We start from the raw sequence: 14,729 nt of genomic DNA, 5'->3' as shown, positions 1-14,729 counted from the left end.
TTATGAAGGAGCTGACCAGGGAGTCTTGAAAGAGTAAATGAAGTTATTTAGATGGATTACAGATAAAATATTTCAAATAGACTAGTGAGAGAAATTCTAAGCAGAGGGGAGTGGACACATAAAGGCAAACATTAAAGCTCTGACTTTTCCTGAAGCTGAAAATCAAATTCAAGTTTGGGAGATCTGTGTGGGCGGAGAAGGGGCAGTGTAAGGGTAAGAGAATAATTTGTCACAGAGAATTGAGACTTTTTTTTAAATTAATGTATTAGAATGGTACATATTTGTGGAGTGCGATGTAAATTTTTAGTGCAAGAATATCATGTGTAATAAAAAAAGAGACTATGTAAGGCCAACTGGTGGAATGGTGGTTAAGGCAGCTGGATCTCATATGGCTGACTGGATGGTTCAAGTCCTGGGTCCAGTGACTTGAAAAGCACATCAGGCAAAAGGGGATGGAGGAGGAAGTTGCAGATTAAAAAAGGTGTAGGAGATGTTGAATAAAAAGAAAAGGAGCAAAACTAGACTGTAGTTTCTGAAGAAGCACACTTAAGTGGTCCAAGACAAACAAATGCAAGAAAGAATTAAAACAGAGAATGGGAAGGAGCGAGGGGTTATCTCTGCCTCCGTGGAGCTGATGGTCTGATGGACAGTAGAAGGCAGGGTTGGGTGGGTGGGACTAAATAAAAAACAAACTTTCGAAGTAAAAAAAAACAAACTTTCAATGCAAAAAAAAAAAAAAAAGAAAAAAAAGAAAAGCACATCAGGCAGGAAATGGAGGGAAAGGTAAATGGGAAAATGGAGAGGTAAGACACTTGTGGGATATGGATAAGGTTTATTATCTGTTGACAAGGATGTGTACAGTGGTCTCAACTGGCCTGGACTGAGGTAAATATCATACTGCATAAAGTCTCTTCACAATCTAAATGATGTATAGTGATTTAATGTATGAATAATAAAAACATATATAAATTTTTAAAAAAGAAAAACATATCAGGTATGTGTACCCAAATTCCCATGGAGAAGAAATTGAAGCATGGCCATATCCCCATGAGGGGGTGATTTCTCACTTTCCTTCTCTCTCTCTCTTTCTGTCTCTCACTGGTGAGCACAGTTAAAAAAAAAACAAAAAAAGCAATGTGTACTGACTGAGGGTGATTAGTGTATTTATTGTCTCACATATTCATCATTACTTTGTATTAGGAATGAACTCCTCTTTTTAAATAATTACTTACTTAATTTTCATTATGATTATGTCATTTTGCTATAGGGCCCATATACTCACGAGAGAGAGAGACAGTGAGAGAGAGGGAAAGTGACACAACAAGCTGCCAAGACTAGGACTTGAATTGTGGTTGACCACATGAAAATACAACACCTTAACCACTACACCACCTGTTGGACCTTCTTTTTTTAAAAAAAAATTGAAGTCATGACTGCCATAGAGATTTAAAAATTTTTTTAGGGCGCGTGCGCTCGCCAGACAGACAGAGAGAGACAGAGAGAAAGCAGGAAATCACCCCCCAAGGGGGATGGCCATGCCGCAATCCCTTCTCCTCCATTCTCCTCTTGGGATCTTGGGCACGTACGCACACGTGCCCGGCGTAAGTTTAAGCCACTGGGTCCGGGACTCGAACCGCGGTCGACTACGTGGGAGTCCAGCGACATAGCCATTACGCTAACTGCTGGTCCCTAAAAATTTTTATTTATATTTAATCACTGTATATCCTTACAGTGTACAACATGGAGGAATAGACTTCTCTTAGGGGGTGGACGCTTGGGCTGATGGTCTGCAGGTGAGGTGAGGGAGCAGTGATGTCCCTGCCTCAGGATCACTGACTGGCCAGAAGTCTGCCTATTTTTCTTTTTAATTTAATTTTGATGAACAGTAAATTGTTGAACTTGTTGTTACTATTGAGGAGAATTGGGATAGTGATGGCCTGCTGTTTGAAGCTGTTGAATTTTACCTCATTCTCCAGCTGGGAGTCATGCAAGAATAAGGATGAATTAAGAAGGAAGTTTGGGTAATCATTTCAGAAAACCCTCTCTGAGTCAATGTGAGTATTGAGCTGAAGAGCTAACACTTTAGGATAGCTGGAGAAGACAAAGGACATTGATATAGGGCTATGGGGCTGAGAACTATGTGGTAGAGCAGTAATGAAGATGTTTGAGAGGCAGAAGAAAAATATCAGCTTCATCTTCTCACCAGGGGTAAACCTTTATTTAGAAAAGAACTACTAAAGTGTATTTAAATATGTATTGAGATGATATGTGTTGACCAATTTAGAAGGATGGGTACCATTATCCCCACTACATAGGTGAGGATATTAGAGTTTACAATAGTTCGGTTGCTGAGGTCAGCATGTGGCATGGCAATCAAGGTGCTGGACTCTCACATGGCAGTTTGAGTCCCTGATCTGGAGGCTTGAAATTCACAATGGGGAGGATGGAGGAGAATGGAGGAGCAAGGGTATGGTATGGCTAGCTATCATTCTGTGGCAGTGGTTTCTCTCTCTCTCTCTTTCCCCTTTTTCTCTGGTGAGTGCACAAACCCTATGGGAAAAAATAACAAAAAAGAACAAAAATTTTTAAAACTGTGGAATAATGACCATGTGGGGTGGATGAGGCTAAGGGTGGATGGGAATAAATAATGAGATAGAACAAAGAATCCTCAAAAGGCAACCCCATTCATACACCTAAAATAAAAATGAATGTATTGACTTTAAAATGCAAACTGTCGCATTTCAATGATGTAATATCCACCTCTGTGAAAATCTGTCTTGTTATTTTTCTCTTTGTTGTAGTCATCTCCACCACATGGAAGCAGGAAATGGTACACAAATTTCAACATTTCTTCTTCGGGGATTTTCAGAACAATTGGAAATGCAGCCCCTCATATTTGGGCTTTTCCTTTCCATGTACCTGATCACTGTGTTTGGAAACTTGCTAATCATCCTGCTCACAATATCAGACTCTCACCTGCACACACCCATGTACTTCTTCCTCTCAGTTCTCTCCTTCATAGACATCTGTTACACCTCCACGAGCATCCCAAAGATGTTGGTGAACATCCAGACACAGAGCAAAGTTATTACTTATGCAGGCTGCATAACCCAGATGTTCTTCACAGTGTGTTTTTCAGGGCTGGATGACTTTCTCCTGACAGTGATGGCCTATGACCGGTTCGTGGCCATCTGTCACCCCTTACATTACGTGGTTATCATGAACCCCCGGCTGTGTGGACAGTTGATTCTGGTCTCTGGCATTATCAGTGCCCTGCATTCTTTTTTAGGTATTGCGGCTGTCCTTCTGTACACACTCAGAAATCCCCCACTTTTTCTGTGAACTTAATCTGGTGGTCCACCTTGCCTGCTCTGACACCTTTCTTAATGACATGGTCATCTATTTTGCAACTGTGCTGTTGGCTGGTGGTCCCCTTGCTGGGATCCTTTACTCTTATTGTAAAATTGTTTCCTCCATACGTACAATCCCATCAGCTCAGGGGAAGTATAAAGCCTTTTCCACCTGTGCCTCTCACCTCTCCGTTGTCTCCTTATTTTACTGTACAATCATAGGAGTGTACCTTAGTTCTGCTGCCCACAGCTCACACTCAAGTGCAGCAGCCTCAGTGATGTACACTGTGGTCACCCCCATGCTGAACCCCTTCATCTACAGTCTGAGGAATAAAGACATAAAGAGGGCTCTGAAAGACACTCTGGAAGGGAAACTGTGGAAGAGTCAGTTATACTGAGATAGAAGAAATAAGGTTTAAAGCCTTGGAGCCAGAAATTGTGATTGTTGGGTCAGATTGTGGCCTTCTATTTACTTTCTGTAGTTTCCATTTCTTTGATTTTCACTTCTCTCTACTATTTAAGCAGCTCACTTGACTAGACTTTTGTCTTTTTATTTTGTCTAACAATTTCCTCCATTGTTATTTTCCTCCTTTCTCAAGGTTATTTCCAGCGTTGGATTAGAAATGTTCGGAAATTCTCACTTGTTTCACAGAAAAACATGAATTTCTGGTGTGTGAAATCTCAACTCTTCTTTTTAAAGAAATATTTCTTCACAGGCAGTTTGTTTCATTAAACTGTTTTCCTTTTTCTTAAATTTTACTGAAGAAATATTTGACAGTTGGACTATTCTTATTTTTAAATTGGTTTTTAAGATTTATTTATTCACTTATAATTTGACCTGAGAGAGAGACAGACAGAGAGAGAGAGAGAGAGAGAGAGAGAGCGAGCAAGTCTCTAGGTCCAGGACTTGAATTGTTGTCAGCCATATGGAAATCCATCACCATAACCACCACCAAACCTGCTTACCCCAACTGTTATACCCTTCTTCTTCTTCTCTTTCTCTTTCTCCTTCTCCTTCTTCTTCTTCTTCCTCTTCTTTATACATTGGATCGTTATACATCATTTAGATTGTAAAGAAATACACCTCAGACCATTCCAGTTGAGAATATTATACATGTCATTGTCAACAGATAATTAACCATTTGTGTCCCACAAATGTCTTACCTTTCTACTTTTTCCTTCCAAATTTCCTTCTCTACCCTCTCCCCCTCTCTCACTCTCCTTCCACTTCATCCTTAGTATCCATAACAATTTTCAATGCTTTTATACCCTCCAGTCTTTCAGTCTCTACCATAGAGTGTGGACAGTCAGTATATGTTAAGTGGAGACATACAATGTCTCTCTCTCATAGCCAGACTTGCTTCACTCAGCAATAAATCTTCCATATTTGTCCACTTTCTATCAAATGCCAGAGTCTTTTTTTTTATGGCTGAATAGTATTTCACAGAGCATATGTGCTATGCTCTTTTATTCCATTCATCTATATGTGGACATTTGGGTTGGTTACATGTATTATTCTTATGGAAAAAAGTACACTTGGCAACTAAGAACATTTAAATTATTTTACAGTATGTTCGGAGACTACAGATTTTTACTTATTCTTTCATAATTACTTTCTTTTAAAATAATTTTAATTAATTTTTATTAACATCTTATTACTGCATGTTTTGCACCATACAAAAGTAATGTTCCCAGCATAAATACACTACATATTAGTCCAGTCAATCCAGTCAATAAGTCATCACACATATCATCCTTAACACATAGTTTTATTTTCTATATCGCCACCTTAACTGGTTGATATACTCTAGGTATGGTTTGTCCCCTAACAGTTCACATTTTGGAATTTAGTCTTAGTGATCAGTGAGTGGGTCTTCCCCAAAAGTTCATGTTGGGACTTGGTTGTATTATTAAAGTGTTAAGTGAAAACTTAATCCCCTCATGGTGTCTCAAAGTGGTGCATTTGGGTGGGAAAAAGATCATTAAATTGGAGGCCTTGTGAATGAGTTCCATTGGAGGAAGGATGAAGCAGGTCAAGGCCATCTGAAAGCAGACCAGAACAAGGACAAACCTATGAACAGCCACTGCTTAACAGTCTGCTCACCACCACGTTGTAGCCTCACTGGAAGATGACTCCTGAACCTTGGGTGTCCATTCATGAGCTAAATTATCTTGATTCTATTAATTAATTAATTAATTTAGCTAGAGGGTGTGTAAGCTCAACAGAGAGAGACAGAGGGGGGGAGAATTTGAAAAATCACGACCCAGTGAAAATGACCATGCCACAATCCCTTTTCTTCCATTCTCCTTGCAGAATTTTGGGCATGTTTTTCAGGCCGCCATGTCCAGGAATCCAACTACAGAGTTGGACATGTGGGATCCAGTGCCTTAACCACCACACCACCTGCCAGCCCTTCAGACCCAATCTGAGGTTTTGCAATTACAGAAACTTAACCAAGACAAGTCCTTTAGTTTTAGGCTTTGAATAAAACTAACTTGATGGAAGGATAAGTGGCTGGGAGGATGGTAGAAGAATTCAAGAAGGAAGAATAAAAACTGGGTTCATCAAATTTATAACCTAGTCTTGAGGACAGAATCAGTAGGAAGACTATCCTTTTTGTATATACCAGTGTCCCTCAAGAAAGTCAATATGAGTTCTGGCTACTTGGAGAATATTCAGTTTGTGAAAATGCTAGAGTCTCCCTTGTTTCTAAAGCTTATTTATTTCATCAATGAGAGAGAGAAAGAAAGATATAGAGAGACATTCCAACAGAGTTCTCAAGTGTGATCCATTCCCAATTTCCACTGGCTTGGTTAATGGGAACATGTACATGGCCAGTGTACTCAGGGAAATCTAAGGACATGAACCCAGGATCTTTCTGATGTCGGTCCAATTGCATTACATCACGCTAAGTGAAGTAAGCTAGACACAGAAAAATAAATGCCATGTGATCTCACAGGTGGAATCTAAAAAAGATGATCTTATCTAAACAGAGAGTGGCAAGGTGATTATCAGAGGCTGGGGGATAATGGAGAGATGAGGAAGGGAAAGATATGGATCAAAAGGTACAAAGTTCTTGGGCCAGCAGGTGATGTGATGGTCGAGGTGGTGAATCTTGCATGGCAAACTTTGTGATTTGAGTCTTGGACGTGACTTCTTCAAAGACATACCAGGCAGGGACCGGCAGTTAGCGTAATGGCTATGTTGCTGGACTCCCATGTAGTCGACTGCGGTTCCAGTTCTGGACCCGGTGGCTTAAACTCAAGCCGGGCATGTGTGCGTGCGTGCCCAAGATCCCAAAAGGAGAATGAAGAAGGGATTGCGGCATGGCCATGCCCCCTGGGGGGGGGGTGATTTCTCACTTTCTATCTCTCTGTCTCTCTCTGTCTTTCTGGTGAGCTCATGCGCCCTATAACAAATACCTCTTAAAAAAAAAAAAAAAGACATACCAGGCATATGTGTGTGCATACTGAGGGTCCTGACAGAAGAATGGGAGAGAAGGGAGTGTTGTGTGGCCATCCCTCCTGGAGTGTTGTTTCTTGCTTTGCCTCTCACTCTCTGCCTCTGTCTCCCTGAGGAAAACATAGGTACCCTGTGGCAAAAAAATTTTTTAAAAAAAGTAGATATTTGTGATCTATTTCACTGAATGGTGACCACAGTTGTTAATAATGCTAAGTGAAGCAAGCCAGGCTATGAAAGAGAGACACTGTATGTTCCCACTCAATATAAACCAAGTGTCTACACACTGTGGAAGAAACTGAAATGTTGGATGGTATAAAACCATGGAGAGCAGTTTGGGAGGAAGGTGGAAAATGGCAGAGAGTGAGAGGGAAGAATCAAGGAAAGAACTAAGAAGCAAAACATTTAAGGAATCCCAAATGGAAAGAAATTTTATTATAATGTGTATGATAGTATCTTTGACTGAACCAATACACAGTGTATTCATGATGGGAAAATTAATTTGGTGTGCTGTAATGATACAGTGATTGTGAAAAAAAATTTCAATGCATTTTATATTTGGAAAAAAATTTGTTATGTATAAATAAGGACTTAGCAATCAGGAAACCTGACTGGTAGGAGAGTGTGTGCACTTGCCAGAGAGATATAGAGAGACAGAAAAATGAGAAAGCTTCTCCTTCTCCCCACTACATGGATAATCATGCCACAATTTTTCTCCTCCATTTCTCCCTCCTCTTGGGACCTGGGACATGCATGTATACACGTCTAGCATGTTCCTCAAGCCATCTGGTCCAGGAATTGAACTGTGCAGTTGGCCATGGGGGACACAGTCAGCTTAACCACCATGCCACAAACCAGGCCAACCTCAAAGGGTCTTCATACAGTAATTCACCCCTGGCCACAGCAACCAGACTCATGGGCATGTGTATGTACCAGGTGTGTGTGCAGAAAAGGAAAAGCAAACTGGCATGGATCCTTGTACATCACAACACACTGTCCCTCCTGAATACCTGGGAGTCTCCAGTGGCTCCCATGTCACCTCAGCCCCCATGTGTAGGACATTCACAATGGACATTTAGCCTCAGTTTTCCTTCCCTTTTCAAATGTCTGTGTCTCTGGGTTTTTTGTTTGTTTGTTTTTCAAATGTCACTTCTTTGTAGAAGTACCCCGAACAATTTCCAATAAATATGAGTACAAGGTTGAAAACTCTATGACTAGGAAAGGCAGCAGGTGGTGTAGTGGTTAAAGTGCTATTCTCACATAGCCTGACAATGGTTTGAGTCTCAGACCTGGCAGCTTTAAAAAACATAGTATGCATTTACATGCATGCCCAAAATCCCAAGAGAAGAATTGAGGAGAAGGAATTGCAGCGTGGTCATCGACCTTGGGGGAGGTGTGATTTTTCATAGGGATTGTGGTATAGCCATCCCCCGAGAGGTGATTTCTCACTTTCTGTCTCTATGTCTCCCTCTGACAAGCACATGTACCCTATAGCAAAAATCCCTTTCTCTCTCTCTCAAAAGCTATGGTTGAGATGACAAATGACTTCAAATTGGGTGTGGATGAGGGGTAATATTGAGGGACTTCTAGATGTGGTTCCTGAGAAATTGACTGACAAGGAGGTGTTGGAATTTGAAAAGGAATGCATAGCTGACCAAGGAGCAAGAGAAAAGGAAACTACATGAGAAAAAGAGAACCTTTAAGAAAATTATCTGTGAAGGGTTTAGCAGAAACTTTGACAGAACTCAAAAACCTCCACCAAATTTTGAAAGCATGCATTACTGACATTATTCACAATTGATAAGACATGCGACCAACGCAAATGTCCATGAACAGATATATGGGTTGAAAAAATGTGGCACATATACATCCTGGAATATTCCTCAGCCATAAAAAAACCACGAGACCTTAGCATTTGACAGAAAATGAATGAATATGGAAGATATAATGCTAAGAGAAGCAAGCTAGACCATGAAAGAGAGACATTCTATGTCCCCACTCAATGTATACCCAATGTCTGCATTCTATGGCAGAAACGGAAAGATTGGAAGTATAAAGACATGGAAAACAATTGTGAATACTAGAGACAGTGTAGGAGGAAGGTGAGAAGGTGGAGGATGAGAAAGAGGGAATCAAGGGGGAAGAGAAGGAAGCAGAACATTAAAAGAACACAAAAACAGAAAATTATCTGTTGATAAGATGCATGGTAGTATCTTTGATTGGGCTAATATATGGCGTATTAATTATGAGTAAATTTATTTGATATGTTCTAATGATGTACCACTGTATTGAATATAAAAAAATAAAATAAGAAAAAAAATGAAAACACCATTACCATGCTCTGATTAAACAATCATGATATCCAACTTTGAGGTAAGGTCCTACAATCACTGGCTCTCCTTGAAAGACCGTCCTCATAGCTTCCCTCCTAAATATCTTTTCAGAGCCCTCTTTATGTCTTTATTTCTCAGACTGTAGATGAAGGGATTCAGCATGGGGGTGACCATAGTGTACATCACCGAGGCTGTTGCACTTGAGTGTGAGTTGTGGGCAGGATCAGCACTAAAGTACACACCTAGGATTGTACAATAAAATAAGAAGACAACTAAGAGGTGAGAGGCGCAGGTGGAAAATGCTTTGTGCTTCCCCTGAGCGGATGAGATTGCACAAATGGAGGAACCTATCTTACAGTAAGAGTAAAGGATTCCAATAAAGGGACCACCAGTCAGCACTCCAGCTGCAAAATCTAGCACTATGTCATTAATTAAAGTGTTGGAACAGGCTAGGTGGATCAGCCGATTAAGTTCACAGAAAAAGTGAGGGATTTCCACGTGTGTACAGAAGGACAGCTGCAATGCCATTAAACTATTCAATAGTGAATTCAGGACACTCACGATCCAGGATAACAGAACCAGCAACACGCAGAGCCTGGGATTCATAATGACTGTGTAGTGCAGGGGTTGACAGATGGCTACATACCGGTCATAGGCCATCACAGCCAAGAGGAAGTTTTCCAACCCAGCAAAAAGTATAAAAATAGATGTCTGGGTGATGCAGCCTGCATAGGTGATGACCTTGCTCTGTGTCTGGATGTTCACCAGCAACTTTGGGATTGTGGTAGAGGTGAGACCGATGTCAGAAAGGGACAGGTTGGAGAGGAAGAAGTACATGGGGGTGTGCAGATGGGAGTCTGAGACGATGGCCAGGATGATGAGCAGGTTTCCGATCATGATAGCCAGGTACATAGACAAGAACAACCCAAAGAGGAAGGGTTGCAATTCTGGTTCTTCAGAAAATCCCCAAAGAAGAAATTCTGCAATTTGTGTGTCATTTCCTGGTTCCATGTGGTTGAAGTAACTATTAAAAAAAAAAAAAAGACAGAGAACATGACACAAGCAGGTATTACTCACATGCTAGAATGTGATCACTTACATTCTACAGTCAAAACACTAGTTTCTAAGTTTTACACATGGATCTACTTCCATTTAGATGATTCTTGGGCCATCTTTATTAGGAGTTCCTTTTCAACACTCAAGCTATCCTCAAGAAGTCATGTATTCCACAATCATAATGAAAAGAAAAAGAGAAATTATTTCATGCTTTTGAGAAATACAAGTTGTATATTAACTATATTCTAGGCACTCTGTTGAGCACAAATAAGCAATACTGAATATCAAATGGATGGCTAGTGATGGAGTACTAGCAGGGGGCATGGTGGTCAAGGTGGCTGGATTCCCACCTGGTCGACTGCAGTTCAAGTTTCACACTGGGCTTGTGTACGAGTGTGCCCAAAATCCCAAGAGGAGGGTGAAGGAGAAGACATTACTATGTGGCCATCCTCCCTGGGGGGTGATTTTTCACTTTCTCTCTCTGCCTCTCTTTATCTCTCTCTCTCTGGTAAGTGCACATGCCCTATTGCAAAAACCTTAAAATAAAATAAAATAAAAAGATGGGGAGAAACAATAGAGAAATAAGGCATTTGTAGGAAACAGAAATGGTTTATGACCTGTTACTGATGATGTGTATAGTATTTTCAACTAGACTGGTCTGAGGTGTATTTCATATTGGGTAAATTCTCTTTACAAGCTAAATGATGTATTCAACTGAATATATAAAAAAAGTGAATAAATAAGTAAAACTTAATCCACAATCATAATGAAAAGAAAAAGAGAAATGATTTCATGCATTTGAGAAATACAAATCAAATGTTGATTATGTTCTAGGCACTCTGTAGAGCACAAGTAAGCAATACTGAATAACAAATGGATGGCTAGCGATGGAGGGCTAGCAGGGGGCATGGTGGTCAAGGTGGCTGGATTCCCACCTGGTCGACTGCAGTTCAAGTTTCACACTGGGCTTGTGTACGAGTGTGCCCAAAATCCCAAGAGGAGGGTGAAGGAGAAGACATTACTATGTGGCCATCCTCCCTGGGGGGTGATTTTTCACTTTCTCTCTCTGCCTCTCTTTATCTCTCTCTCTGGTAAGTGCACATGCCCTATTGCAAAAACCTTAAAATAAAATAAAATAAAAAGATGGGGAGAAACAATAGAGAAATAAGGCATTTGTAGGAAACAGAAATGGTTTATGACCTGTTACTGATGATGTGTATAGTATTTTCAACTAGACTGGTCTGAGGAATATTTCATGTTGGGTAAATTCTCTTTACAAGCTAAATGATGTATTCAATTGAATATATAAAAAAATAAGTGAATAAATAAGTAAAACTAAAAGAAGATAGACATATATTTAACTAAAATTTAAAAATTTTTATGGCCAAAAAATCTCCCCAGACTTGTTTCCAAAATCACTTGAAATGCTGATAACAGTATAAAAATTGGCATAAAGTAAACATAGGTAAATTGATATCCTGATCAAATATATGTATATGCTCAAACTCAGTTAAAATTTAAGAAAACAATATGAAATCCCATTCCCAATCACCAGCCCGGTAAAAAGTTTAGAAGCTGTCATATTGATTTCTGTTGGAGTTTTTTTTAATCTAAAATTTTTATAAAGCAAAAGTTACAGAATTTAAAAATAATTTTATTGTCATTCATAACTTACATATAACAGTTGTGCATAGTTATGAGTTATAATGTTGTTTTTAAAAACATGTGTCTTCTCCTTCTGCTTTCTTCTGTGTTTTGAGCTGTGGAATTTCCTCACTATTAAATCAGTCAAAGTAATTTCTCATGGTTTCAGCCTTTCAAATCTTCGTCAAAACCTCTGGTTAATCTCTGGCCCTTTTTTTTTTTTTTGGAGAGATTTTCACTTTCACTACAGGGCGCGTGCGCTCGCCAGACAGACAGGGACATAGAGACAGAAAGCGAGAAATCACCCCCCAGGGGGGATGGTCACGCCACAATCCCTTCTCCTCCATTCTCCTCTCGGGATCTTGGGCACGCACGCACACGCACCCGGCGTGAGTTTTAAGCCACCGGGTCCGGGACACGAACTGCGGTCGACTATGTGGGAGTCCAGCAACATAGCCATTACGCTAACTGCTGGTTCCCACCTCTGGCCCTTTTTTAGTTCTATTATAAATGTATTACCTTTTATATGTCATTTCACTGGGCTCTCTCACCTGAATAGGATCTCTGAAAAGAAAGTCTCTGTGAAATTGTGGCTTCCTTCCTGGAAGGTTGTCAATGGAAAACTGAAACTCTGTCTCCGGAGAAATCAACAGGAGTGAAGCGTGGGTTCTTGAGACAGATTTAGGACAATAAAAGGAATAACCAAGTTCTGTCCAGCCCAAGATTGCAACTACTGAGGGACATCCTTGGAGGAGATAATTATAGCTCTTTATCTCTGCTCATTAAGCATATTTTCCTCTTATTATTCTAAACCCTGAGTACATTTCCTGTGAGACATTGCTCTGAGCAGAAAGTTAAGTTTTTCCTCCAGATCTTTGTTCTCAAGAGACAAGGTTAAAAAATCAAGCGAATTCAGTACTTAGTACTCCTTAACCATTAACTCTCCCTTCCAGAAGTTTAACTTCGTAATATCTTATCTCAACCCTGAGACCGTTTTCTCCAAATCTAAGACTGAGGAATCCATCTTGACTAAATCCCTTGACTCTCTAAAGCATTGAGTTGTAATAGGAACATAACCTCCAGGAAATTGCTGTCCTTCTCTCAAACAAGAGAGAACTATGTCCCCTTGATAAAAGTCACAGTTATATGAACATCAGGTGGAATGGTGTTTAATGCGCTGAACTTCCACGTGGCTGACTATGGTTCAAGTTCCAGACCTGGGCACTTGAAAATCACACTCAGTATTTGTGCATATGTGTCCGAAATCTTGAGAGGAAAATGGAGAAGAGAGGCTTGAGGAGTGGCCATCCCCTTGGGGTGATTTCTTGATTTATCACTTTCCTTCTCTGTCCCTGTCTTTCTCTCTCTAGTGAATGTACATGCCTTATGGCAATTTTTTTTTAAATAATCACTGTTGTTGTACTCCTTAGGTTCATGAAGCTTTTGTCAAAAAATAGTTTGATGTTCATATGACAGATGATCTGTCATTTAGTTATTCTTTTTTTATCCCCTGACATGTTCATTAAGCAGTCATTAAATTGATTTCTCTCACTATGTATTGATTTTTGTTTTCAAAATTTTTACTTTATTTTACAAATGTAATGAAATGTAAGTTTATAGTTTGACAACTTCTGGGAGACATTAGAGATCAATACTGCTATTTAAAATAATTAATATATAATAAAAATGTAATAGTCTCTCAGTTCTATCAGATCTCAACATGTAAATGGAATCATGAAATATGTATTCTTTTTTATTTTTTGGTCTAGCTTCCATTACTCAATACAGTTATTTATCTATTTAAATTTTTTTCCATAGGGTATGTGCACTGTCTGGAGAGAGATGAGAGAGAGAGAGAAGGAAAGTGAGAAATCACCCCAGAATGGCCACAGTCTCTCCTTTTCCATTCTTCTCTCAGGATTTGGGGCATCCATGCACATGAGCCCCATATCCGGGTCTGGGATTTGAACTGTGGTCAGCCATGTGGGAATCCAGTACCTTAACCAGCACACCATCTGCTCGTCCTCCACCCAGTTATTTTGAGAGCCACCCACACTGTTTTGTGTATTAAATTTGCTTTGTCCTTTGCATCATTGAGTAGTATTTCATTACATGGGTATACTGCTATTTTATATTCTTTTCTCTGTTGCTCACGCTTGAGTTTTTTCCTCTTTTTAAATTTAATTTTATTTTTTATAAAAATACAAAGGGATGTCAAAAAGTTTGTGGAGGAACTGGCAGGTGGTGGTTAAGGCATTGGATCCCACATGACTGACCACAATTCGAGTCCTGGAGCTGGTGGCTTGAAAGTCACACAGGGACGTGTGTGTGCATGTGACCAAAATCCCAAGAGAAGAATGGAGGAGAAAGAATTGTAGTGCGGTCATTCTCCCTGAGGTGGGAGGTGATTTCTTTCTTTCTCTCTCTCTCTCTCTCTCTCTCTCTCCCTTGTGAGTGCATGTGCCCTAACATTAAAAAAAAAAAAGAAAGAAAAGAAAAGAAGAAAAGAAAAGAAAAAAGTTTGTGGAAAATGGGAGTAAAGTATGAGTTCAATTTGGTGCAAAAAGTATTGAAACCCAGGTATATTTTTTTTCATACTGCACGTTTCCTTTTGTTTGTTTGTTTTGTTTTGTTTTGTTTTTGCCATAGGGTGTGTGTGCTTGCCAGACAGACAGAGACAGAGAGACAGAAAGCGAGAAATCACCCCCCAGGGGAGATGGCCACACTGCAATCCCTTCTCCTCTCTTCTCCTCTATTCTCCTCTAGGGATCTTGGGCACGCACGCACACGCGCCCGGTGTGAGTTTTTTTTTTTTTTTTTGGAGAGATTTTCACTGTAGGGCGCGTGCGCTCACCAGACAGACAGAGAGAGACATAGAGACAGAAA

At 40.0% G+C, this 14,729-nt stretch overlaps 1 protein-coding gene across 1 annotated transcript in view; it reads left to right on the top strand.

Moving 5' to 3' along the window:
• Nucleotides 1-2,913: 2,913 nt before the first annotated feature.
• LOC102469338 (olfactory receptor 7A17-like) overlaps nt 2,914-14,729 on the top strand; it is a 16,301-nt gene continuing 4,485 nt past the window's right edge. The window contains exons 1-2 of the mRNA XM_027769158.1: nt 2,914-3,261; nt 3,536-3,734. Of these exons, the coding sequence (XP_027624959.1) occupies nt 2,914-3,261; nt 3,536-3,734 (547 nt within the window). The remainder of the gene's footprint in view (nt 3,262-3,535; nt 3,735-14,729) is intronic.

This window comes from Tupaia chinensis, unplaced genomic scaffold, assembly GCF_000334495.1.
Source record: "Tupaia chinensis unplaced genomic scaffold, TupChi_1.0 Scaffold148822_1, whole genome shotgun sequence".
NCBI lineage: Eukaryota > Metazoa > Chordata > Mammalia > Scandentia > Tupaiidae > Tupaia > Tupaia belangeri.
This window is presented reverse-complemented; position numbering and strand designations above follow the sequence as displayed.